At 36.7% G+C, this 27,225-nt stretch overlaps 1 protein-coding gene across 1 annotated transcript in view; it reads left to right on the plus strand.

Moving 5' to 3' along the window:
* RAVER2 (ribonucleoprotein, PTB binding 2) overlaps positions 1–27,225 on the plus strand; it is a 130,690-nt gene that overhangs the window by 54,603 nt on the left and 48,862 nt on the right. Inside the window, exons 4-7 of the mRNA XM_034641376.1 lie at positions 6,004–6,070; positions 10,790–11,259; positions 14,277–14,468; positions 24,042–24,168. Coding sequence (XP_034497267.1) covers positions 6,004–6,070; positions 10,790–11,259; positions 14,277–14,468; positions 24,042–24,168 — 856 coding nt within the window. The remainder of the gene's footprint in view (positions 1–6,003; positions 6,071–10,789; positions 11,260–14,276; positions 14,469–24,041; positions 24,169–27,225) is intronic.

Genomic DNA, 27,225 nt, shown 5'->3' on the forward strand with positions numbered 1-27,225 from the left:
CCCTGAGCCGAAGGCAGACGCTTAACCGCTGTGCCACCCAGGCGCCCCAAGCATCTGACTCTTGATTTCGGCTCAGATCATGACTTCAGGGTTGTGAGATTGAGCCATGTGTTGTGCTCCATGCTGGGCATGGAACCTACTTAAGATTCTCTCTTCCTCCCTCCCTTCCCCCTCCCAATTTTTCCCATTAAATAAATAAATAAATAATAAATAAAATTTGGATAATAAAATCCAGCTCATTTGGGCTAAATAGGATTGGAGATAATGTCTAAAATGTGCCTAGAATAAAGTGAGCACTCAGTAAATAATGATGATTATTCTGCTAAAAAAAGAAGCTGATAATTTATTGATTTTTTTAAAGGCAAAGTCAGAATGTTCCCCTGGCAAAAAGTTTGTCAAATGAATTTCCCAACAAAGCAGTTACACTAAAATCTGTTAAAAATTTACCCAAGTTAAAACTGACATCACATGTACTCAGCTAATATCACGAAAGATACTATACGATAGGCCCTGCATTTAGCCAAAAAAAAAAAAAAAAAAAAAGAAAAGTATTACCTGGTGTAGAATTTGCAAACGCAGTTCCAAGCAAGCAATAGCATATGTAGGTTTGGCGCCTAGAAGAGAGATTTGAAGGTGGAAGTAAGAATTTGGAGGTGACCGGCATGAAGATGGGACTGAAGGCATCTCAATTGATGCAGAAAATGCATTCAATATAATTTAACACCCGTTCCTAATAAAAACTCATAGCAAGCAGGGATGGAAAAGAACTTCCTCAAATTTGAAGATTATCTAGAAAAACCAAAGTAATTGTATTCAATGGCGACACAGTGAAGACTACCCCTGGGATTAGGAATAATGCTGGCATTACTTCCATTCACGTTTGTACTGGAAATTGTGGCTAGCATAATATGGCTAACTGACTCAAAACCGATAAGTAGAAGAACACAGAATGTCTTTATGACTTGGGTAAGAAAGGATTTCTCAAGGCACGCAAAACACAAATGGTAAAGGAAAGAATTATAAATTTGGCTTCATTAAAATGACAAATTTCTCTTCACCAGAAAAACACAAATAAAATGACAGACCACATAGTAGGGGAATATATTTATAATACAGGTCCCAACAAAGAATTAGTATGCAGAATATATTTTTTTAAAAAAAGACTCCTACAAATCAATAAAAGGAAAGACAAATACAATAGAAAAATGGCCATCAAATGAGTGTTTTCCAGAAAGGGAAATAAATGGCAAATAATCATGAAAAGATGCCTGTATCAGAGTTCTTCAAAGAAAGGGATTATATGTAATATTTATATTAACATCTATTTATATTATATACAGATATACATAGAACTATTGATTGATTGTGGGAACTGGTAAGTCCAGAATTTGTCAGGTATACCAGCAGTCTAGAAAGTCAGGCATGTGTTGATGCTACCATCTTGAGGTAGGATTTTTTTCTCCGGAAACTTCAGTTTTTGCTCTTAAGGGCTTCAGCTGATTAGATGAGGGCCACTTACATTATGTAAGGTTGTCTCTTTTACATAAAGTAAACTGTAGATACTAACCACATCTACAGAGTCCTTCACGGCAACACTTGGATTAATGTTTAATTAAATAACTGGGTACTACAGCCAAGTTGACATGAAACTAACCATCACAATGCCCTACCTTTACTAGTCAAGGGAATGCAAATTAAGATCACAGTGAGGTACCATTTTATATTAACTAAATTGACAAAACTTAAGTATCTGGTAACACCAAGCATGGTTCCATTATGTATCAGTGGACTCTCATATACTCTTGATGGGAATGTAAACTGCTATAACCATTCCAGCAAACAAATTGACACTTTCTTACAAAGATGATCATTTATATGTGTGCAGCCCAGAAATGTCATTCCTTCAGAAACTTGTACGTGAACACCAGGAAATACGTAAAATTATAAGAATGTGATAGTAGTTTAAAAATAAGTAGCAAAACAATCTAGAAACAAACCAAATATTCACTGGTAGAAAAATGGATACATAAATCATACTATAGGTGTAGAATACCAAACAGAGGGAATAAATGAATGGCCAGGTGGAACATGAGTGAATTTTTGGAACATATTATTGAGTTTAAAAAGCAAGGCACCAAAATAAATAAATAAAAAGGCAAGGCACAGAAGATTAAAAATAACATACCATTTCTCTAAAGCTCAGAAACAGGTAAAATGAATCAACATACTGTTTGGGAATACATATCTACGTTAGGGACTCCAGCCATGGGGGAAATTGACGGGATGGACTAGCAAAGAAATGCAGAAGTCAGTGGAACAGTGTTGCTAATGTTCTAGTCTTTAGGTTTGGTGGTGAGTTCCTGGGTGCTTATTTCATCATTATGCCTCATAACTTAATACATTACAGATAATATTTTCATATTTTCAAATCACTTAAAACTTTCAAGGACAATTAGTAAAAATATTTCTTCCCCCCCCCCCAAAGTGGAATTTGAAAGTAGAGTGCTTTAATCTGTGAAAGCCTTTCTTAGGAAAAAGAAATTAATAAAAGTAAGTCAGAGAAGGACTTAGAAGACACTGTGATTCAGGTTTAAAACTAAGGCTGGGTTTCGTTGCGGCTGTCGATTCTCTCCCTAGGAAATACTTCCTATGTGCAAAACTTTTCATTCCAGTAAAGGAACGGGAGTAATAAGGAGCATGGTCTGGAAATACGTTGCTAAAGCTGTCTGATGCTATCAGTTTTGATGAACTCATTATACTGTAAGAAATTTGTAACTATTCCTGGTCAGAAGGTGCTACTTTGTTCCTTAAAATTAACTTGTAAGTTAATGGAAACATCATAAAGCTAGATTGGAATAGAGAGAGAGCATTTCAGTTGTTCGGGTTCTGTGTGGTGGAGCATAGTCGAATTCTGGCAGATGGTTGTTAGGGCTCTCTTTCAGGTTTTAAGTTTTTAATTTGGCCAACTTACTAAGGCTCAAATTGAGGGGTGACCCACTTTTGCCTGGGTCAAAACAACCGAGACATGGAAGAAAATAATTGTGTGTGTGTGTTTTTTTTTATCTTGGCAAGAAGCTTTGTAAGGTTTCCCAGCTGGCAAATTCTGTATCCCACATCTGATGCATAGAAAAGCTACCATGTGAAAGAGGTATTTTAAAAATAAAAAATTTAAGTTGCAGAATAATCTTTGAATACACAGGATCTCTCTCAGGTAATTCAGCTGAACGAGTAACATGTCATTTGTTTACAGATACTTGATAACGTGAAGAGCAGTGTCATGTTTTCTTCAGCACTTGACAGCTGTTAACTAGTGAAATGAGAGATTAGAGTCGGTGCCGCTTAAAGCATACAGTGGATCCCTTCAAACACAACTGTGCCACCTTCTATAGTAAGGATTAAATTAGCCAATTGGCAAGATGTATGGGCTATGCTATTGAGAGAGGTCTATCTTCTTAATGAATATGCTGTATGCTTCAAGTCCAAAGAAACACTGAAGCTTGCAGGATAAAAAAAACTACCATAGTAAGATGTAGACTAAACTGTATATTGGTCACCTTACTGTATAATTCAGCAAACCCTATTTTATGAAACTGGTAGTACATATATTTTAAAACATATCTGATATTGACTTACTAATAGAGAATACTAAATTATCAACTTTACCTTTCTCTAATTTATCAGGTGATTATTTTTTCCACCCAGCATTATGTTTTTATACTCTATTATATCATTCTTTTCCCCGTTGCATCGTGTTAAAAGGGAAAATATGTCTCAACTTGTAACTGTCCACTTATTTATTTTCCATTTCCATATGATCACTTATTAGGCCACTAATGATATTGTTTTTATAACTATTAGTGGTAGTATACTATGATTAGTTAATTCTGGAGGGAATATGGTAGGATGGTATAGGGGTTAAGGGTGCCAGACTGGTGAATCTCCACTTAGTAAGTTAGTTGATTTTGTTCTGTGGTTTCCTGATTTTTATTTATTTATTTTTCTTTTCTTTTTTTCTTTTTTTTTTTTTATTTATTCGACAGAGATAGAGACAGCCAGCGAGAGAGGGAACACAAGCAGGGGGAGTCGGAGAGGAAGAAGCAGGCTCACAGCAGAGGAGCCTGATGTGGGGCTCGATCCCATAACGCCGGGATCACGCCCTGAGCCGAAGGCAGACGCCTAACCGCTGTGCCACCCAGGCGCCCCTATTTATTTTTCTATAAAGGTTTTTTTTTTTTTTAAGATTTTATTTTTAAGTAATCTCTACACCCAACATGGGGCTTGAACTCATGACCCAAAGATCAAGAGTCAAGAGTATGCACTTTGTGTCAGGTAGCCCTGTCGTGTCAGGCCTGGTTTCCTGATTTTTAATAAAAGGTGATTTCAGTGCTCTGGAACTAAGTAAAAGCTAAATGGGGGCGCCTGGGTGGCATAGCGGTTGAGTTTCTGCCTTCGGCTCAGGGTGTGATCCCAGCGTTATGGGATCGAGCCCCACATCAGGCTCCTCCGCTATGAGCCTGCTTCTTCCTCTCCCACTCTCCCTGCTTGTGTTCCCTCTCTCGCTGGCTGTCTCTGTCTCTGTCGAATAAATAAATAAAATCTTTAAAAAAAAAAAAGCTAAATGAAAGTTAACTATAATAATAAGAATTATTATTGAGTTAGTTTCTATTGTGAACTTAACATACTGGCACTTGTGTATGTTTAATTTATTCATATGCAAGATAGAACAGTTGGCTATAACTTTCCAATCTAGAATCAGAATGTCCACCTACGTGATAGACCAGTTCCTTTAGAAAATAATAATTCCATCTGTTCTGTATTATGAGTAAATTTTCCAAGGCCAAATATCAGTTCAATGACAAAACAATTGTATTCACTTTAGCATATATTTGAGTGCCTAACATTTGCAAAGCAAAACAGGCTATCTACAGCCCTATGAAATATAGTTCCTGTACTCAAGTATTATCAATTTAACAGGAAGGATTAGGAATAGAAACCTGCTTTTTTAGGACACCAGGTGGGTGGAAGTTATATCAGAAGAAACGAGTTCAGACTGGATTAATAATGGAAACAGAATGAACAGGAAAGCTGTTGGCTCCCCTTGGGGAGCCAAGGGCAAATATATTGAATTACATACATACCTTGGGGGTGGTTATTGTTTTCATACCCAGGGATCTCTAGGTTTGCAGTCTACCTGTACTTATTCTCTTTGCTGGCACTGCAGTATCTACAAGTGTATTACTTGTTAAAAATTCAGTATGTGGAGTATACAAAGAGAAATATTTAATATTATTTCTGTAAGGCAGAAATAAAGTATGACCATTGTTAGCATAGAGGTGGTAGAGGTCCTATCCCACAGAAAAGAATTGGAAAAAAACTTGGGGTGGCTGGGTGGCTCAGTTGGTTAAGCATCCGGCTCTTGATTTCAGCTCAGGTCATGATCTCAGGGTGCTGAGTTCGAGCCCCGCATTGGGCTCTGTGCTGAGCGTGGAGCTTGCTTGGGATTCTCTCTTCCTCTCTCTCTTCCATGCCCCCACCCCCCACTGCTTGCCCGCTCTCTCTTTCTCTCAATCATAATAAATAAGTAAATAAATAAAATTGGAAAAAACTTCATGGAAGATTATTTGAGCTGGGATTTCAAAAGATGCATGTGATTTCAGGTAAAGTGTAGGAACTTGAGTGTATCTTTGCACCATGTAAGGTCAAGGTACCAGCGTGAGTAGAGATTCAGAGTGAGGACTGTGCATGGCATCCTGGTGAAACAGTGAATGCCCATTGAGCAGAAACATGATCTATGTGCAGGTTCTGGACTGGGAAATATACTTGGGGAGGTAGGTTGATGTTGTCTTTGGTGGCCTGGAATGCCTTTAGGTTAAACAAATAATGGAGATCCATGAAAGGTTTTTCACGTGGCAGATGGTGGTGTTAGTGGTTGTAATTGTACAGCTGGATTATCCACTAACTGCATTTGTGTGTTTATTTGAATTCATGTTTTGTCTCTTTCAGGAAGTTCATGATTTATTACAAGACTATGAGTTAAAGTATTGTTATGTGGACAGAAATAAGCGAACAGGTAAGATTTCAATTTTAAGCACCTGGTTTCATTTTGATTCTAAATGTGTGCATTATTAAACAAGCTCACTGTCTTTTCATTCTTAAAATAATCTCTGAAATTCTTAAGCATTAAATCATATAAATGCTATTCACACCATGTATTTTCGGAAGATAACATTAGTATCCTAAATTATAATCACATCATTAAAATGTGTGTCACTAGAGACATTATTTTTATAAAGAATTTTCTAATATTATATGTTACGATGTAATAAATTTTATAGGCTTGGTATCCTTCAATTTTTTTATTGAAGTATAATTAACAATGTTATATTCATTTTTTTTAGGTGTACAATATATTGATTTCACAATTCTATACATTAGCCAGTGCTCACCACAGTAAGTGTAGTCACCATCTGTCCTCACACAACATTACGATATTATGGACTGTATTTCCCTATGCTGTACTTTTCATCTCCATCACTTGTTTCATAGCTGGAATTCATACCTCTTCATTCCCTTTATATATTTCACCCATTCCCCCCCACTTTGCCTCAGGCAACCAGTTGGTTCTTGTATTTGTTTGTTTTTGTTTTTTTAAGTAAAGTCTCTGCCCAGCATGGGGCTCAAACTCATGACCCCAAGATCAAGAGTCATATACTCTACTGACTGAGCCAGTCAGGTGCCTGTTGTTTGTCTTTGTTTATTCATTTGTTTTTTAGATTCCACATGTTAGTGAAATCATATGGTATTTGTCTTCCTCTGACTTATTTTACGTAGTGTTATACCCTCTAGGTCTGTCCATGTGGTTGCAAATGGTAAGGTCTCATCCTTTTTTTATGGCCAAGTAATATTGTGTTGTGTATATATACACCACAATTTCTTTATTCATCCATTAATGGACACTTGGGTTGCTTCCATATCTTCATTGTTGTAAATAATGCTTCAGTAAACAGGGGTACATATATCTTTTCAAATTAATGTTTTTATTTTCTTTGAGTAAATACCCAGTAGTGGAATTACTGGATCATATGGTAATTCTATTTTTAATTTTTTGAGGAACTTCCATACTGTTTTCCACAGTGGCTGCACTAATTTACATTCCTATCAACAGTGCACGAGGGTTGCCTTTTCTCCTCATCCTCATCAAACCTTGTTATTTCTTTGTCTTTTTGATACTAGCTATTCTGACTGGTGTGAAGCAGTATCTCATTGTGACTTTGATGTGCATTTCCTTGATGATGAGTGACGTTGAGCATCTTTTCATGTATCTGTGGGCCATCTGGATGTCTTCTTTGGAGACATGTCTATTCAGGTCCTCTGCCTATTTTTTAATCAGATTGGAGGGGTTTTTTTGTTTTTTGTTTTTTTTGGTGTTGAGTTATATAATTTTATATGTTTTGGATATCAGTCCTTTATCAGATACATCATTTGTAAATCTCTTCTCCCATTCATTAGGTTATCTTTTTGATTTGTTGATATTCTCCTGTGCTGGGCAAGTTATTTTTGTGTAGGCTTAGTAGCTTATTTTTGCTTTTGTTTCCCTTACCTAAGGAGACATAGCCATATATATGTTGCTGGGGGTGATGTCCAAGAGATCATTGCCTTTTTTTTTTCCCCCAACCATTAGGAGTTTTATGGGTTCAGGTCTTACATTTAGGTCTTTAGTTCACTTTGAGTGTATTTTGTGTATGATGTAAGAAAGTGATCCATTTTCATTCTTTTGCATGTCGCTGTCTAGTTTTCCCAGCACCCTGTATTGAAAAGACTGTCTTCCCCATTATATATTCTGATCTCTTTTGTTATAGATTAATTGACCATATGGGTAGGTGTTTATTTGGGGGGGGGCTCTGTTTCATTGATCTGTGTGTCTATTTTTGTGCCAGTACCAAACTGTTTTGATTATTACAGCTTTGTAGTAGATCTTGAAATCTGGGATTGTGATACCTCCAGTTTTGTTCTTCTTTCTCAAGATTGCTTCAGCTTTTTGAGGTCCTTTGAGGTTTGATATAAATTTTAGGATTATTTGTTCTAGTTCTGTGAAAAATGTTGATGGTATTTTGTTAGAGATTGCCTTAAATCTGTAGATTGCTTTGAGTAGTGTGGATATTTTGACAGTATTGGTTCTTCCAGTCCAGGAGCATGGGATATCTTTCCATTTGTTTGTGCCATCTTCAATTTCATCATTATCCTAGTTTTCAGAGTATAGGTCTTTTACCTGCTTGGTTAAATTTATTCCTACGCATTTTATTCTTTTTGGTGCAATTATAAGTGAGATTGTTTTCTTTCTCTTTCCTGCTACTTCATTATTAGTGTACAGAAAGGCAACTGTTTTCTGTGTATTAATTTTGAATCCTGCAGCTTTACTGAATTCATTTATTCTAATAGTTTTTGGTGGAATCGTTAGGGTTTTCTATGTATAGTATCATGTCATCTGCAAATAGTGACAGTTTAACTTCTTCCTTACCCATTTGGATGAATTTTATTTATTTTTCTTGTCTAATTCCTGTGGCTAGGATGTGCAGGACTATATTGAATAAAAAGAATGGGCATTATTGTCTTGTTTCTAATCTTAGAGAAAAAGGCTTTGTTTTTTACCAGCGAGTATGATGTTAGCTGTGGGTTTTTCATGAATGACCTTAAGTAGTTTAAGGTATCCGCTAAACACATGTTGTTGAGAGTTTTTATCATGAACGTTGTTGAATTTTGTCAAATGTCTTTTCTGCATGTATTGAGATGATCATATGATTTTTTTATTCTTTGTTTTGTTAATGTGTTTATCACATTGATTGATTCTGTGAATATTGAACCTCCCCGCATCCCTGAATAAATCCCACATGATCTAGGTGAATGATCCTTTCAATGTATTGCTGAATACACTTGTTAATACTTTGCTGAGGACTTTTGCATCTGTGTTCATCAGGAATATTGGTCTGTAATTTTCTTTTCTCATAGTGTCTCTGTTTTTTGTATCAGGGTAATATTGGCCTTGTAGAATGTATTTGGAAGCTTTCCTTCCTCTTCTATTTTTTTTTTTTTTTGAAATAGTTTGAGGATAATCGGTATTAATTCTTGCTTAAATGAAAGATAGAATAAACCTGTAAAGCAATCTGGTCCTGGACTTCTGTTTGTTGGAGGTTTTTGGCTACCAAATCAACTTTGTTATTAGTAATTGGTCTGTTCAGATTTTCTGTGTTTTCCTGATTGAATTTTAGAAGGTGATAGGTTTCTAGAAATTTATCCATTTCTTCTAGGTTGTCCAATTTGTTGGCATATAATTTTTTGTAGTATTCTCTTATAATCCTTCATATTTCTGTGGTGTTGGTTGTTAATTCCCCTTTTACTTCTGATTTTATTTGTTTGTATTTTTTTTTTCTTGATGAGTCTGGTTAAAGGTTTAACAATTTTGTTTATCTTTTAGAAGAACCAACTCTTGGTTTCATTGATCTTTTCTATTGTTCTTTTAGTCCCTAATTTATTTCTGCTCTGATCTTAATATTTTCTTTCTTCTGCTGGCTCTGGGCTTTGATCTTACTTATCCTTTAGGTGTTAGGTTAGATGGTTTGAGATTTTTCTTGTTTTTTGAGGTAGGCCTGTATCCCTATAAATCTTCTTCTTAGAACTGCTTTTGCTGTGTCGCAAAGATTTTGGACCATTATGTTTTTATTTTCATTTGTCTTCATGAATTTTTTTTAATTTCCTATTTGATTTCTTTATTCACCCATTGGCTGTTTAGTAGCATGTTATTTAGCTTCCATGTTTGTGGGGGGTTTTTTGCATTTTTTCTTGTGATTTATTTCTTGTTTTATACCATTGTAAACAGAAAGTATATGTGATAGGATTTCAGTTTTCTTAAATTTATCAAAACTTGATTTATTCTGGAGAATGTTCCCTGTGAACTTGAAAAGAATGTATACTCTATTGGTTTTGGGTGGAATGTTCTGTATATATCTGTTAAGTCCATCTGCTCTAATGTGTCATTCAAAGACACTGTTTGCTTATTGATTTTCTGCCTGGATGATCTATCCATTGGTGTAAGTGAGATGTTAAAGTCCATTAGTATTATTGTATTATGGTCAGTTTCTTGCTTTGTGCCTGTTAATATTTGCTATATGAATTTAGATGCTTCAATATGAAAGAAAATTTTTAAGACTTCACAAAATTTTGCATTACATGTAGTTGGGAAAAATATAATCTTTATGTAGTTTGAAAACAGTGTAAAAATAAAAAACAGAACATTATAGTATCTTATAGTGGAACTCCTTTTTTAAAAAAATTTCATTTATTTGAGAGAGAGAGAGGGAGAGAGAGAAAGAGAGCATTAATGGGTGAGGGACAGAGGGAGAAGCAGACTCCCCTCCAAGCAGCGGGCCTAAGGTGGGGCTCAATCCCAGAACTCTGGGATCATGACCGGAGCCAAAGGCAGAAACCCAATTGACAAAGCCACCCAGGCACCCCATGCAACTCCTAATATAATTCCTATACTTTTATTTGAATCACTGGTCGTGAAATTAGTTAAGTGGTTAGTGTCAGTATTAAAAAACACCATGAAATAGAATAGAAATTTCAGAGTGCATTACATGTGGTAGGAGTATTAGTTTTTGATACTTCTGTTTCAGAAATGTGTATGTGTGTACCGAGTCACAGACCAAAAATAAATTCCTTACTGTGGGTCAGAGTCAAAAAATTTGAAAATACTGGCTTAGAAAATTCTTTATTTCATTTTGTTATCTTCTAGCTTTTGTTACCTTACTGAATGGGGAGCAAGCCCAGAGTGCAATTCAGATGTTTCATCAATATTCTTTTCGAGGAAAGGACTTAATTGTTCAGCTCCAGCCAACAGATGCTTTGCTGTGTATTACCAACTTGCCCACTTCTTTTACATTAGAAGAGTTTGAAGAACTTGTTCGCGCTTATGGAAATATCGAGAGATGTTTTCTAGTCTACAGTGAAGTTACTGGCCATTCCAAAGGCTATGGATTTGTGGAATACATGAAAAAGGACTTTGCTGCAAAGGCTAGATTGGAGTTATTGGGTAAACAATTGGGAGCATCAGCTCTGTTTGCACAATGGATGGATGTTAATCTATTGGCCGCAGAGCTCATTCATTCTAAGTGCCTTTGTATAGATAAACTCCCTAGTGACTACAGGGATTCAGAGGAGCTGTTGCAATTTTTTTCCAATATACATAAACCTGTGTTTTGCCAGGTATGTATTCTTAAGGTATCATTTGAAATACTTGAAAATTTCTGCCTATGTATTCTACATGCACTTACAAATTTATTATACCTATGTGAATATCACAATGGATAATCTAAGTCGTCTTTAGTCTGCAACAAAGACTTTAAGATCATTTTAAATTTTAGGTCAGTTCCTTTTGTGGATGAGTTAAGTATGTCTTAGTGAACCCATCACTTACTCATTCACCTCATTCTATCCATTTGTTGAGACTTCATCCATTGATCCATTCATCCATCCATGTTTTACTTATTATCTTCTCTGTGCCAGACACTATATTGCTGAAAGTTAGAAATACAAAGAATAGGAACATACTCTCTCAATACCTTACAATTTTGTGGAAGGTACTGACAAGCAAATAATTAGAAATCCTGTATAAAGAGTAATGTAATGGAAGATAGGAAAGTATTATGAGGTTTAAAAAGAATGTATACTTCTGTCTTAATGGGACCACAGTGAGACGTTTAGAGAGGATCCTGAAAACTGACCACACTGGTAAGAATTTCCATGTACTTGATCAGTAAAATTAAATATATTCTGCTAAATAGACAAAAATATATACCGTATAAAGCTCCTTCCCTTGTAGGTGTTCAGTAGCCGTTGATGAACTTTTGTCTCTCTTGCTTCCCTTAATTTCTTCCTTACCTCTCTTCTCTCCTCCCTCCTTTTCTTCTTACCCCCATTCCCTGCCCCCACCACGCCACCATTTTTCTTTAATCATACACTTGTTGAGCCTCTACTATTACACTAGAAAGTTGGGAGTTGTTACAGTTTTATATATATATATGTAATTATATAGTTACATATATAGTTATATATGTATAGTCATATAACTACACACACATATAGCCATATATAATATAACTATATGATGTATTACATATCATATATTTATATAAATATATTTTTATTGTATAATATATAATAAAGATTATACATAGCTATATATAATACATATAACTATAATTATATAAATAATAGATTAATGCTACTATCTTTTTCTTACATTTCTATTTCTCCAATCCCAATATATGCATCAAAGAAACCACCTAAGAGCATCATAAAATTAGAAAATTTTGTGACAGATCTTTTATCAAATCTTTGCCCAGTTATTGAAAGGTGATAGATGGTGATATCTAATCCATATCCTTTTCTTGGATACTAAAATTATACAGTGATATTCTGTGGTCAAACAAATTCTTTGTAGCTGTAGTTGAGGTCTTTGAGGGGAAAACCCATTTATCACAACTTTTATCTGAATTATGAATCCCAGAGTTAGAAGGTACATGAGAGATTCTCCAATCTAGGTCGCCAGTGGTAGAAAAACGTTTGTTATATTATTTGTGAGTGACCATTTAGCTTCTATTAAAATGTTTCAAAATAATGGAAAATTAACTAGATCAGAAGTCAGACCATTACATATTTGAATGGCTTTCCTACCGAACTGAAATATTCCTCTTTAAAACTACTGATGCTATGGACTTAGATGATTTTGTCTTTTGAAAGCATTAAAATGGTATTATAATTTATATAGGTATGAAAGATTATAATGAACCAAGAATAATAAGTGTTTTAAAAGTTCTCAAAAGATTAATAAAATAATTTTATGATGCATTTATCAGTGGATCTATGAAATTCAGGCTCTTTTGCTTGGTAGGTTGACATGGACTGTCTTGAAGATAGTCTCTTTCTTATCTTGTGATCAAGGGACACCAAAGACTGATGGCTTTTACAAATCTGATTTTAATATCTGGTTTGGATTACAAGAGGAATGGGGTTCTAGGGGAAATGTTTGGAAGAGGTAGATGTTTTCCCTTTCTGTCATGTGATTGGAAAAAGTTTTGTGGAAGAAAAGACATTTGAGGATAGTTTTAAAAAGAAGGAAGAATGTGAAGGAAAAATAGAAATTTGATCTAACGATATAAGAAAGTAAAACTTCAGAAATAAAAACTAAAAAAGACTGAGAAATTATTTAATTGCAATATTAACTTATGAGATGTGAAATCCATAGAAGTGTTGTGGATGTGTCTTCTCAAAGACATACCATGCTGAATTTTATCACATTTACCACTTTATCGTGTGAATGTGTTTAAGATAATTCAGACATACTCAAAACTTAGAAGCTTTTTAGTGTCTTATTTTGTTCTTATTTTTGCTCTTTGTACCAGTCTTTACAGATCCAGGACTTTAGTATCTGCCTTTACCCTCTTACAGGTGGGTGACTGGAAATAAGTTCTACGTTGCAGGAGTTTATTTAGGGCACATTCAGAAATAAAGCTTGTGTGTTACATAGGCATTTTAACAAACCCAGGGGCACAGTTTTCCCAAATAAAGTTTGATCTGGAATACTTGACCAAATTCCTGAGATCTGCCTAAATTATTGAATTAAAAGTTGAATATGGTTCCTTCTACTTTTCTTCTCTTGATAATATGAACTTTAATTTACATAGATATGTGGTCAAATAATTGTTCAGTATCTTTAATTGTTCATGTATCTGGTAAATTTATTTTAAAGAAAGTTTAGTTATTGTGTCTCCATATTTTTCTATGTCTAAATTATCAATTAGACATCTTTAATATAGAGGGAATATTATCATTTGAGCTTTGACTTTTAAAATAAATTGGAAAATCAATTAAAAAGAAACCTGACGGAATCTTGTTTATCATCCTATCTTCAGGAAGGACTGTAACTAAGCAACTAGTGAACTTTTATTTTTATTTATTTATTTGTTTACTTATTCTCTTAAAGAGTAATCTCTACACCCAGCTTGGGGCTCAAACTTGTAACCCCAAGATCAAGAGTCACCTCTCCCAACTGAGCCAGCCAGGCACCCCACAGCTAGGAAACTTATAATTTTAGAAAGAATATATTTTCACCAGTATCATGCTCTGATACATTTGTCGTTGAATTTGAAAATTATATACTGAAAATAAATATTTCTAACTGAATATTAAAACTCACCTTTTAACGAAATGTGTTAAATCAGCTTGCGCAGGATGAAGGCAGTTATATTGGCGGCTTTGCCGTGGTCGAATATAACTCTGCGGAGCATGCCGAGGAGGTTCAGCAAGCGGCCGATGGTATGACCATCAAGGGGAGCAAAGTCCAGGTTTCCTTCTGTGCCCCGGGAGCGCCAGGGCGGAGTACCTTAGCAGCGCTGATAGCAGCTCAACGCGTGGTAAGTCTATCGTTCTTCAGTACGATATAGAAAAATTCTAATACTGTTTTAATCTCTCCAAACCAGTTGACCATTCATTGGACCCTCATTATATTTCCATTACACAAAGACATTCTTCCTTTGAAAAAATTGGCTAACTGGTATCTCTGTCATGTCAAGCCAGAAGTCATTACAAAAGAAGAAATTGCATTTGGTAGAGTTTATGCGAATAGATTTTTTGAAGGAATGTTCTGTTCTAAATTTTGAGTGTCATGTCTCTTTTTTCAAAGTGTTCATACGTATCCGTAGTGCAAATACGGGAAGGCCTGTGCTTCGTTTTTGCTCACATGGCCCATCGTTACCACTTCTCTATTGTTAAATGTCTGCTTATTCCTCTCTGGGCCCCTCGAGTGCGGAAGTTCTGAGCAGACAAGTATTCCTTGTTGGGTTTTGACTCGAGGAAGTTAGCATAGTAAATACTTGTTGACTGAACTAAGGAAGGAATACACTTTTGACGGATGAGGAAAGAAGACTTCATGATGGAGGGGACATTTGAGTGTGACATTAAAGTGTGATTTTGAAATGTATTGTTGGGAGTGGAGGATAAGATTGCTAGTTAAATACAGATTTTGCTTGAGATATTATATTGAAAAAAATTATTCTTTATCTGAAACCCAAGTTTGACTCGGCATATTGTATTTTTACTTGCCAAATCTGACAACTGTAAGGAGGTATAGTGAGTTGAACAAAAGCTTTCAAGCAGTAGAATGAGGCAAATTTGCGTGCTTCAGGGGGGAGTGAGTGGTGCAGGTAGAGGAGGATAGGAAGGGATGCGTGGTGAAATGGTAGCTTGATGCCAAATCAGGGAGGACCATGGAGCACTGGAGGAATGGAGATTGAATTTGGTAAGCAGTGGGGGAGTTTTGAAGTACATAAACAAGGTAGTGATGAGATCAGAGTTAAACCATCAAGAGATTAGTCTGAAAGTGGTTCGTAGATGAACTGAAGAGGGAGGAAAAGATAGGCGATTGCTCTTGGTCTCACATCTCTTGCCCTTCTCTTCCTGTTCCTTAACCTCACATCTGGTCCTGGATCCCTCCTCCCTTGTTTTGTAGTTTGTCGTTCCCCTCTTCAGTTCTGTCATTCTCCTGTCCTTGCTTGCGGAAGTCACAACTTCTGCTATTCTTCCACTGTCAGTGTCGCACCTCTGGTTAAATGGCCTCTGGTGGACCAGAGTCACTGAGTTTACAACTCTGAATCCATCCAGTCACCTACTTTTACAGCCAGGGCACTGTGTCCTCTTGAACCGAAAAAAAAACACCTAGGTGGCTCGAGGCTAATACACATGTGTAATGTACATTCATGGCTGGTCCCCAGCAAATCTTTAGCTCGTCCTCTCATCAGCTGCCCACTTCCATAGTCTACAGCAACTATCGCAAACCTTCACTCTGTTTCTGCCTTTGTCCTTTCTATCAGCTGATCCTGACTCCTAGTGTTTAGAAATATAAAGGGCGGGGCACCTGGGTGGCTCAGTCATTAAGCATCTGCCTTAGGTTCAGGTCATGATTCCAAGGTCCTGGGATTGAGCCCCACATTGGGCCCCCTGCTCAGCGGGAAGCCTGCTTCTCCCTCTCCCACTCCCCCTGCTGGTGTTCCCTCTCTCGCTGTGTCTCTCTGTCCAATAAATAAAAAAAAATCTTTAAAAAAAAAAAAAAAGAAAAAATACAAAGGTCATGTGCTGGATCACTCATTCAACTCTTCTCATACTACCCCAGCCAATGTGTCTTCATTTTTAAAAAAAATTATTTATTTATTTGAGAATGTGAGTGTGTGGGGTGGGGGGGGGCGTGCAGAGGGGGAAGAAGAGAGAAAATCTCAAGCGGACTCCGAGGTGAGCACGGAGCCTGACATGGGGCTCCATCTCATGACCCTGAGATCACAAACAGAGCCAAAACCAAGAGTCAGATGCTTAACCGACTGAGCCACCCAGGCACCCCCGTGTCCTCATTTTTTATTTCCTTTTCTCTTCAGTAGCGCTCATTCCACGGATACGTACTTGGCACCCACTAGGCACTGTTAGAGATGTTTATGAGTCCTTGATGAACAAAATGGACAAAGATCCCTGCTCTCTTGGAAGAAGAGCTGCGTCTCCTCCTGCCAGGGCTGGGGCTCATGACCACATCCACCATCTCCAAGGATCTCGATCCTTACCTTTCTGCTTACTGTCTTTCGTTGCTCCGCTAGCTTCATCCCATCTGCTTATAAACATGCTCAGATCCTTTCCTTTAAAAATGCTCTCTACATACTGGCTTTTATATTACTCTTCCTTCACCACGGAAGATTCTTGGACAATTAGGCTCCACTTGCTCTCATTTCTTCATTTCCGTCTCAGCCGGATGCAGTGTGGTTTCTGCCTCCGCTATTCAAGTGAACCTGTTCTCATTAAGATTAATCGAGATTTCTCAGTATTCAGGTTGAATAGGTGCTCTTCAGTCATTTGCTGCTTGGTTGCTTTAAAAGTCTCCACTTGGGACGCTTGGGTGGCTTAGTTGGTTAAGTGGTTGCCTTCCGCTCAGGTCATGATCCCAGGGTCCTGGGATCGAGTCCCACATTGGGCTCCCGGCTCAGTGGGGAGCCTGCTTCTCCCTCTGCCTGCCGCGCCCTGTGCTCGTGCGTGCTTGCTCGCTCGCTCTCTGTCAAATAAATAAATAAAATCTTTTATAAATAATGAATGAATGAATGCCTCCACTCTCTTGAATTCTACCCCACCATTCTTCTTCTGCTTAGCCGTTCCTTCCCCTTCTTCTTTTTCCCTAAGGGCTCATATCAGTAGACATGTGTCTTTGACTTTCTTATCATCTTCTTACTCCAACAGCCCCGGTTATGGCCTATCAGGAATGACTTGCAAGTGCGTATTTTTGAGCCAATGTGCCCTCAGCACAAAATCTGTATTTCCAAATGACCATTAAGCAGCCCACCTTCATGTTATGTAAGTAGTTCAGTTCCAACATTTCCAAAGGAAAACTGGCTTTTCTCTGGAACTTGCTTTTCTGTGTTCTGTGGCGTTGGACTGGATTTGCTGAGTTTATAATTCTGAATCCAGTCACCTGCTTCTGCACCAGGGCACTGTGTTCCCTTGGAGAAGAACAAACACCTAGGTGGCTAGATGCCACTACATGTGTGTGACACACGTGTGTAGTTCTGTGTTCTGTATACGGCACCGGTTCACCCAAACTCAAATGATCTGAACCAGCAACTCAGTTAATCATGATGGGTTTCCCTCACTTGCTCCCCAAATCTAGATGTGAAATATTAGCAAATCCTTTCAAGTGCACATCCTAACATCTCTTCCCCCACCTTGAGGCTTGCCGGCATCTTTGTTACTTGACTCAGGATCTCCTCTTTTCTCACCTAGATGATGAAAAGAATCGCCTGTGTAGTCACCACTGTAATTCATCTTCCACACTCAAGAGTGATCTTTTCCATCCTCAAATCAGATTGTGTCATTCACCTGCTTAATATTCTTTAATGCCTGCATAAGTTCACCTTCCTTTGCCCTTCATGATTTAATACAGTGATCATGAGAAATCTTAAATGGTTCTCGATCTTAAAAGTAATGCATTTGCATTGATGCTTTCTACAGATTCTTGGTACATATCCTTTATCAAGTTTTCTGAGATTTAAAAAAAATCATAAATAGGTAATGAAATTTATCAAATATTTCTGTAACTGTTGAGATAATCATGTGATTTCTTCCTAGATTCATTAATATGCTGAATCACACTAATAGATTTCCTAATGTTAAACCATCCTTCTGTTAAAAACTCTAATTGATAATTGATAACATCTTTTCCAACGCATTGTTTATTTGATTGGATAATCTTTTATTTTGTTATGTGCACGTGTGCTAAGTGAAAAATGCTTAAAATCTTTTGTATCATTTATTCTGGAATCAAGGGACTATTGACCTCATTAAAATTTAACTATTTTTTTTTTTGCCTTCTCCCCCTTTTCTTTCTATTACATGGATCAACTCATATAAAATAGGGCTTGCCTGTTCTTCGAAAATTTGAGAAGTCTCATCCAGAAATCATGTAGACCTAGTCTTGGAGCCTTGTACAGGGGAAATCACTGATTACCGCTTAAGTTTCTCCTACAGATATTTCGATATTTGGGCTTTATCTTTCTCTCTGTGGTACACTGGCATTTGATTATAGTCTAAGGATTCATCCGTTTTGTCTACAGTTTCAAATTTATTGGCACATAGTCATTTATTATAATATTTTTAAAATTTGTTCTGTCTTCATGCTCCTGAAGTCCTGGGATCAAACCCTGCACCAGGCTCCCTGCTCAGCTGGGAGCCTACCTCTTCCTATCCCTCTACCCTTCCCCCCACTTGTGTTCTCTCTCTTGCTCACTCTCAAATAAATAAATAAAATCTTGAAAAAAAATTGTTCTGTTTACTGTTCTCATTTTCATTGTGTATTTATTTTCATTTTCTTTTTTCTCTTTGATCATTTGATCAGTTCTTTTTTAGAGAGAGAGAAAGAGAGAGGGCGAGAACGAGAGCGCACATGAGTAGGGGGAGGCAGGAGGAGAGGGAGAGAGAGAATCTCAAGCAGACTCCACACTGAACACGGAGCCTGAAGCGGGGCTGTATTGATCTCAACACCCAGAGATCATGACCTGAGCTGAAATCAAGAGTTGACACTTAACCAACTGAGCCACACAGTCACCCTTCTCTTTGATCAGTCTTACAAAAGATTTCCCTGCTTTGTCTTTTTGAAGAAACAGCTTTTGTTCTGTTCATTATTTTTCTTTTGCTTATTTCTATCCTTCTTTTTTACTTTTAATTCCAGTATATATAACATGCAGTGTTTTATTAGTTTCAGGTGTATAATGTAGTAATTCAACAATTCTATACATTACTCAGGGCTCCTCATGATAAGTGTGCTCTCAATCCCCTTCACCTATTTCATCCATCCCCCCACCTCCCTCCCCTCTGGGAACCATCTGTTTGTTCTCCATAGTGAAGAGTCTGTTTCTTAGATTGTCTCTTTTTTTTCTTTGTTAGTTTCATAAATTCCACATAAGAATGAAATCATAGGGTATTTCTCTTTCTCTGATCTATTTCACCTAGCATTATACTCTTTAGATCCATTCATGTTGTTGCAAATGGCAAGATTTCAGTCTTTTTTTTTTGGCTGAGTAATATTTGTATGTGTGTGTGTCCTTTTCTTCATTCATCTATCAGTGGACGCTTGGGTGCATCCATATCCTGGCTGTTGTAAATAATGCTTCAGTAAACATAGGGGTGCATGTATCTTTTCAAATTAGTGTTTTTGTATTCTTTGAGTAAATACCCAGTAGAAGAATTACTAGATCATACGGTAATACTATTTTTAATTTCTTGAGGAACCTCCATAGTGTTTTCCACAGTGTCCCCCTTATCTGTATAATATCCTTGTGTTTTTTTTTCCTTCCTTGGGTTTACTCTTTCGCCACTGTCTTTATTGATATTAATACTTAGCACTTTTGTTTTCAATCTGTATTGTCTATATTGTTTTCTGATTAATGTATTTAAGTCAAGTTTCTTTTTAACTAATGCTATACCTCTATATCCTAAATTTTATTTTATTTTGGCTTTTTAAGTTTTTCTTTTAATTCTAGTTAACATACAATGTTATACTAATTTTAGGTGTACAATATAGTGATTCAACCACTCTATACAATGTGTCATAAATTTTAGATTGTAAATGTTTCAAATTGTTCTATGATTTCCTTTTAAATTTGAAGCTTAATTACTTTTGTTTTCATTTTTCAATTTATATCCACTTAGGAATTTAAAAAAAACATTCTTCTGACATAGATTTGTAATTTATTGCATTGTGGTCAGAGAATCTGGTCTCTAATGTTGATTTGGGGGAGGGGATATTGTGGCTGCATTTTGGTGCGTGGTTCCTTTCTGTGAATGTGCCGTGTATGCTCAAAAACAATCCAAACTCTATGTTTGTGGGTTACAAAGTTAAATGTGCATATATGTATGTATAAATATTAGTTTGAGCTTATTAATTGTGACTCAAACCTTCCATATCTTTCCTTATTTTTTGTCTGTTTGCTCTGTCAGTGTCCGAGAGGAATGTATTAGAAGTTATGTACAATTGTTGGGTTTTCTTTTTCTCCTTATTCTGTTAGTTGTTTCTCCATAGGTGGGTATAGGTGTTATTAATTATTAGGTACACATTTGTTTGCAGTCATATTGATTATTTTACCCCTCTATGTGTGTTTCTGATGTTAGAGTTGCCACTTCAACTTTCTTTTAGTTTATGTTTACTATCCCTTTATTACCAACTTTTTTGTACATTTTTTATTTTAGGTATGTGTCTTTGGGCTAACGTGTTGCTCTAAAAACATGTTTTAAAAAATCAAAGAATCTATCTTTAATTGGTACATTTAGACTACTTAAATATGTAGTGATGATTATTTTCTTATATCATGTTTTCTTTTATCTATCCTTTTTTCTCATATTTTCATTTTCCATCTGTTGGATAAATAAGAATTTTCTTTAAGTGTGGGTTGTCCTGGGGAGTAGGTGGGAGTAGGTAAGCATCTCTGGGACAGGAAAAAGGAAACCCCTCAGACAGCAAACCCGAACGTGCCTTCCTTAATGTCACCCCTTTACAAGTGAAAATTAAATAGAATTCTGCATTTTCCACCTGAGATGGCAGTTTGAGAACTGAACGGGGTGAGTGCACACCACCACTGCAGCAGTGATATACTCGATAGCTAAAGGCTGACAAAGTTGTACCTTTGGATTGGACTTCTGGATTCTCGGCTGGTCCATTTCATACAGATGCTTCTCTAGAAAGGCAAGCAGCTGTGCTCTGTGCCCTCTACATCTTGGTATTCCCCCTTGGCATCAGTCATACTCTTTTACCCTAGACACCAAATGTTTGTTAAATGAGGTTTGTAAATTATCTGAGGCCCCTAAGATCAGGAAGCAATCAGAGGGTTGAGATTTTGTGGATGACAAAACAAAACATAACAAAACAAAACAGAAAAAACCCATAGAAAGATAGCTACTAAAAAAAAGAAAAGAAAAGAAAAAATTTCTTCTTCACATTTGAGAATAAAATGTTCTGTCTTTATCCTATTGGTGATTGCCCCTCACTTATTTACACCCCTAGATTTATCAGTATCCCTTTCTTCCCGCTTAACTCAATCTTCTCTCCTTCCTACTTCCTCCTTCCTTAGCCAGCCTACCATCATACTGGTGTCTACATTTTAATTTTAGGGTTGCCTGAAGTGGTTTTTTTTCCCCGTGGTACTGGGTTTTGTATACAAGAGTGAAGTTAACCATGCTATTACATACTTTTATTTGCACATATCATATAATATTGTCTTGCATTTACTGCATCTCATGTCTCATTTTCAGAGAAAGGTATTAACGTGGTAAAAACTTTTGAGAATATGTGTAGTTGAGAGTATTTTTATTTCTTTCACATATTTAAATAATAGCTGAATATAAAAATATTAAAAATGTAGACTCCAGGTTCTTCCTTTGGCATTTTGAAAATACTGATTTGTTGCCTTCTTAAATCCATTGTTGATGCTCTGAGGGAGAAGATGGTATTAATTCATTTCTTGTTCCTTTGGAAATACATTCTCTCTCACTGGAAGCTTCTAGCATTTTTTCTTTGGCTTTGATGTTCTTAAGTTTCAAACCCCAAAATCTGACTAGGTGTGTTTTTTCCTCATACATCATCTTTGGAACACCGTAACCCCTTTCATTCCATGTTAATTTTTCTTTAATAATGAGAAATTCTCAGCCATTATTTCTTCAAAGATACCCTTCTTTTTTCTTCTCCTTCAGAGACTCCTACTTTATACAAGTTGACACTTCCAGCCTCTTTATTGCCTTGCTTTTTCTCTTTTGCGTGTGTTTCTTATTTCCGCGTTTTGTTTTGTTTATTTGCATTTCCCACTTCTTTATCCTTTGCCTATGTCTTCTCAGAGCTTTCTTTTGAACTGATCTTTCAAGTCACTGTTTCGTGTTTCAACCACACATATTCTTTTATTTATCTGTTCAAGCACAGGATAGAGGTTAATACTGCTCAGTATGAGTTTCTTCGGTTTCCTTGTCTATAGATTGCTGATAATAGTACCAATCCCGTAGAGTTGTAGTGGAGGGCTGCATGATATAATCCATGTAAAGTACGTAGAATGATGCCAAGTATGCAGTGAGGGTTGCTTTTTTCATTTTTTTTTAACATTTATGTTTTTCATACCCAGTATTTCTAATTAGTTATTCCTTGATTCACATTACTAATAAAAAAAAATTTTAAGGGTATCTATTATGTCTATTACTCTGTAGTGTTATTATTTCCCATCCATTAATTCTGGCTTGTCTCTTACAAGTGGTTCAATTTGTTACTTATAATTTTTAGTGGCTACATTCCCCAGATGTCTAGCTGTGTTCTGTGAATACCTATTTCCCTGGGAGAGTTTCAGTTTCCTTGTATGTCAGTGTTTAGAGATTGAGGGAGTAGAGGATAGACAGGCGAGAGCAAAAGCCTATTCATTTTAGCTAGCTAGCAGATGAAGAGCCAAGAACCTCTCCTCTCCTGTCTGTGCTTGACCACAGCGCTTTTCCCATCCCAACCAGGCAACCCTGCACCTTGGAGACACTCTTAATTCAGTGGTCCTGTGGCCGTCGCTAGATTGATGCTGCTGATTTCCCTCCTTGTGCTGGCCAGGAAAGCCCTCATTACAGTTGCACAAGTAAAAAGCCCTTCCCCAAACTGGCTGCAGACCCACGCTCTCTCCTGCTCCCTGTGGACGTCTCTAGCTCCACATCGAGACCTGCTGCCTTCTATCTCTCCGGAGAGTTCTCACAGATTTGGGGTCCGATTCTCAGATCTTTCACCCTGTCCCTCTCATTTTCACCATATCTGGGTTTAGAGAGGGATCCCACTTGTATTGTCAGTTCTCTATTTTTTCATAACTAGAAGTTTATAGTATTTTATAACCATATATTAATATTCTCATCTATCAGGTTTTTGAAACTGCAGTTTCATATTTTTTAGGAAGCTACCTAATCACATGTATGTGAGTCCAATTCAGCTTTGTCTCAGAAGATTAAGTTAGTGAAGACTTTGTTTATAAGAAAATTTTTGTTTGTATGGCAACCCACGTTATTATGCTTTAGATAAACATTATAGTAAGACTCTTCTATAGCATGAAGTATTCATACGGTGTCAACAAATTATCTCCCCATTAATAAATTCGGATTCCCTTGGCATTTTTCTACGAGTATGAAGAGATTTATCTTACTGAATTGTTATTCCTCTTAAAACCAACTTGTATTTCATGGAGACATTTTATGGGGATTTCAGTATATGTTGTATAGTAGAATATCTTAACATTAGAATTAGGAATTGTGGTAGAATATATACAGAAATGTATCACGTAAAGCAATTTGCCTTTATCATAAAAAAGATCAGAGGAGTGAGAACTTCTGGAAGAAAGCCTTTAAAATTTCATCTTTTGTACTTATCCTTGTTCTAATGTTTCCTATTTCTATATTTATTAAAGATGCACAGTAATCGAAAAGGCTTACTTCCAGAGCCAAATCCTGTACAAATTATGAAAAGTTTAAACAATCCTGCCATGTTACAAGTTCTTCTTCAGCCCCAGCTCTGTGGGCGAGCTGTTAAACCAGGTAAGACATGGATACAGATTAAATATAGAATGTTGGCGTGAAGTCAATTTGTGCTGTTTTGCGTGAAAAACACATTTAAATTAGTCCAAAAATATTTTTCTAGGACTTGTCAATGAATTTTAATTAAATGAACTGAGCTGATAATGTTTCACTATTTTTGGTAGGTACGGTCTGCTTATGTGTTTCCTAATTTCCTTTTAGTAAATGTTAAATATTAAAACCAGTTTAGCTCCTAGTTGACAGGAATTTAAAGACCAGATGATTAACACACTGTGTTGTTATGGATTGTGTCAACAAAGATGATGACACTTTTCCATGTAATATTTTAGCAAAATTACTTCATTCAAAAGTGTTAAAGGTACGTTTCCTCTTTCCTCTTACTTTTTCTGTTGAAAAGTTGTTTCACTCTGTAGAAAATGACAAAAAATATTATGGAAATCTTTACAATATTGGTGTATACTAAGTACCTATATAGTATTCTTGCTCTGGTAAGAGCTCATCTTTTGAAATGCGCAACTATACTTGCATAAAATGTATATTTTAGCGTTATGAAGAAGTGAATTTTTATATTCAACACTGAAGTTTAGAATAAAAAATGTTTAAATATACTTACTGTTTCAGCGCCAACTGGCCTAACACCAACTAGTAGACCGCAGTTCAGTTCTAGGACTAACTGCCCAGGGTTAGCACAGACCCCACAAGTTAAGGGCATAGTCACCAACAGGTCTGCTCCTACCTACTTCACACACCAGCTGCAAGCCCAGGGGGTCCCCAAACCACCTGTATTTCTGACCAACTGACCACAAATTTGGGGGTTCCTACAACCACTTCAGGTTTGATGATTTGCTAGAACAACTCATAGAACTTAGGAAAGCACTGTACTTATGATTATAGCTTTATTATAAAGGCTACAACTCAGAAACGGCCAAGTGAAGATACTCTTACAGCTAGGTCTAGGAGCACCCTGAATGCAGAGCTTTTATGCTCTTTTCCCTTGGAATCAGAGCACATTACCCTCCCAGCACATCTGTGCATTCACCAACCAGGGACATCCACTGAATTAAACTTGGCATCCAGAGTTTTATTGGAGTTTCATTAGGTAGGCCTGATCAGCTGTTAGTGAACTGAGCCTCCAGTTTCCTTTCTCTCCCTGGACATCAGGAGGGCTGGCTGATACCACGTGACCCAAGGCCCCAGCCCCCTAATCACATGGTTGGTGTTTCTGGCATTGACCAGCCCCATGTAAGGGCCCACCTTGAGTCACTCCGTTAGCATAACAAAGATACTCCTATCACTCAGAAAATTCTAAGGAACTGGGGACAAAGACCAGTTAAATTTTTTATTATACAACAATATTCATAGTAAGTATGTCCTATAATCATCAATTATTTGTGTGTAAGAAGCAGCATTAAAGGTTTTCTGGCTCAGACTATTATGTTATCAGATATCTTTCCTACAGTTTTAATGGTATAGAGATATGTTTTTATGCCTTGACCACTCAATGCAGAAAAGGCCCATTATTTCCCAAGGCAACCTATTCCCTAGTTGGACAAATTTAATAATGAGGTTTTTTTTCCTATATTAGATGGTAAACCCTCAAATTTTAGTTACTTTTTCTAGTTCTTCCTCTGAAGAAATACAGAATAAGTCTATTGCTTTTTCCATAAGAAAAGACTTCTAATAATATTTGAAGACCACTATCATGAAAACTTAGTCACTTTTTTGGTTTTCCCTGTCTTCTATTCTCCAAGTCAATGGTCTTTCTGAAATTTATTTATTTTTTGACTATGCATCACTGTCAGTAAATTTTGAGCAGAGCTCCAATATATACACTGTATGTATCAATTATATGTCAGTTATATAAATGCACCCTTGTTAACCCATATATTAAGAAATGATAAAGCTTAATATTTTTATTTAAAGGTGAAAGTAAATATGAACGAGAGTTCTAGTATTTTTTTCTACACCTCATAACCTTCTTCGGAGATTACAGTTCTGTATTTGACTTTCCACAACGTGTCCTAAGAAATGCTCTCTAGTTTCCCCAACTAGCTGTGCTCTTGTAGATATTAGCCTAGGTTTTCTGGGTTGTCCAGAAATATGGTGTACACAGGCATGAGCATATCCTGTGAGTGGGTTTTGATCAGCACAGAATGCAGTGAGATTTCTGTCCTATGATCATTATATTTCTGTTAATGCAATCCGAGATTGTGTTAGTGTTTAAAGGAAGTATATCGTGCTCTTGGGTCTTTTAGAAAGTATAGGCCACACCTAGGCTCTGCTCTCTTCAGTAACTCCCCTCCAGTATTGCTTTTTGTCTTTTCTTTTCAGCTGAGAATGTATAGTGCAAGTTTAGTGCAAGTTTCACAATTTTTTTTTTTTAAATTTTACTCTTTGAGAGAGGGAGAGAGAGCATGAGTGGGGTGAGGGGCAGAGGGAGAAGCAGACACCCAGCTGAGCAGAGAGCCCGATGCAGGACTCGATCCTAGGACCCCGGGATCACGACCTGAGGCGAAGGCAGACACAGCTGACTGAGCCACCCAGGCGCCCCTAGTTTCACAATTTTAAATAAGATGTTCTACTCATACACTGATGGAGAAGTTACTTCACCAAGTATGGCTTTTTGTTTGTGTGGGCAGCAAGGGAGGGGGATGAAATCTACCTCGCTCGAACACACGCAAAGCATCTGGAGGTTGTATGGACGTTTCTTGGTGTTCAGGAAAGACAAGAGCTGCTTATTAACCAATAAGTTCCATCGGTCTTTCCTTCACTATGTCCTTTATATCGTCAGTCTATCCCTTACTACACTTTGAGCTCCTCACAGAGGGCTGTGAGGAAGCTACGAATTGTAATTCCTTATGTTTATATTATATGTAGTATATGTAATATGCTTATATTTATACCCTTGTTTTATTTTTCACATAACTCACACGTTTACTTGATTAGAGTTCGTCTCTCCCACTAGAATGTATGTTCCGTAATTGCAAAGATTTACATCGTCTTCATCTCATGTACCTAAAACAACGCTGTTATTTAAAATGTAAGGGACTTAAGTAT

The sequence above is a fragment of the Ailuropoda melanoleuca genome, chromosome 2, assembly GCF_002007445.2.
Source record: "Ailuropoda melanoleuca isolate Jingjing chromosome 2, ASM200744v2, whole genome shotgun sequence".
NCBI lineage: Eukaryota > Metazoa > Chordata > Mammalia > Carnivora > Ursidae > Ailuropoda > Ailuropoda melanoleuca.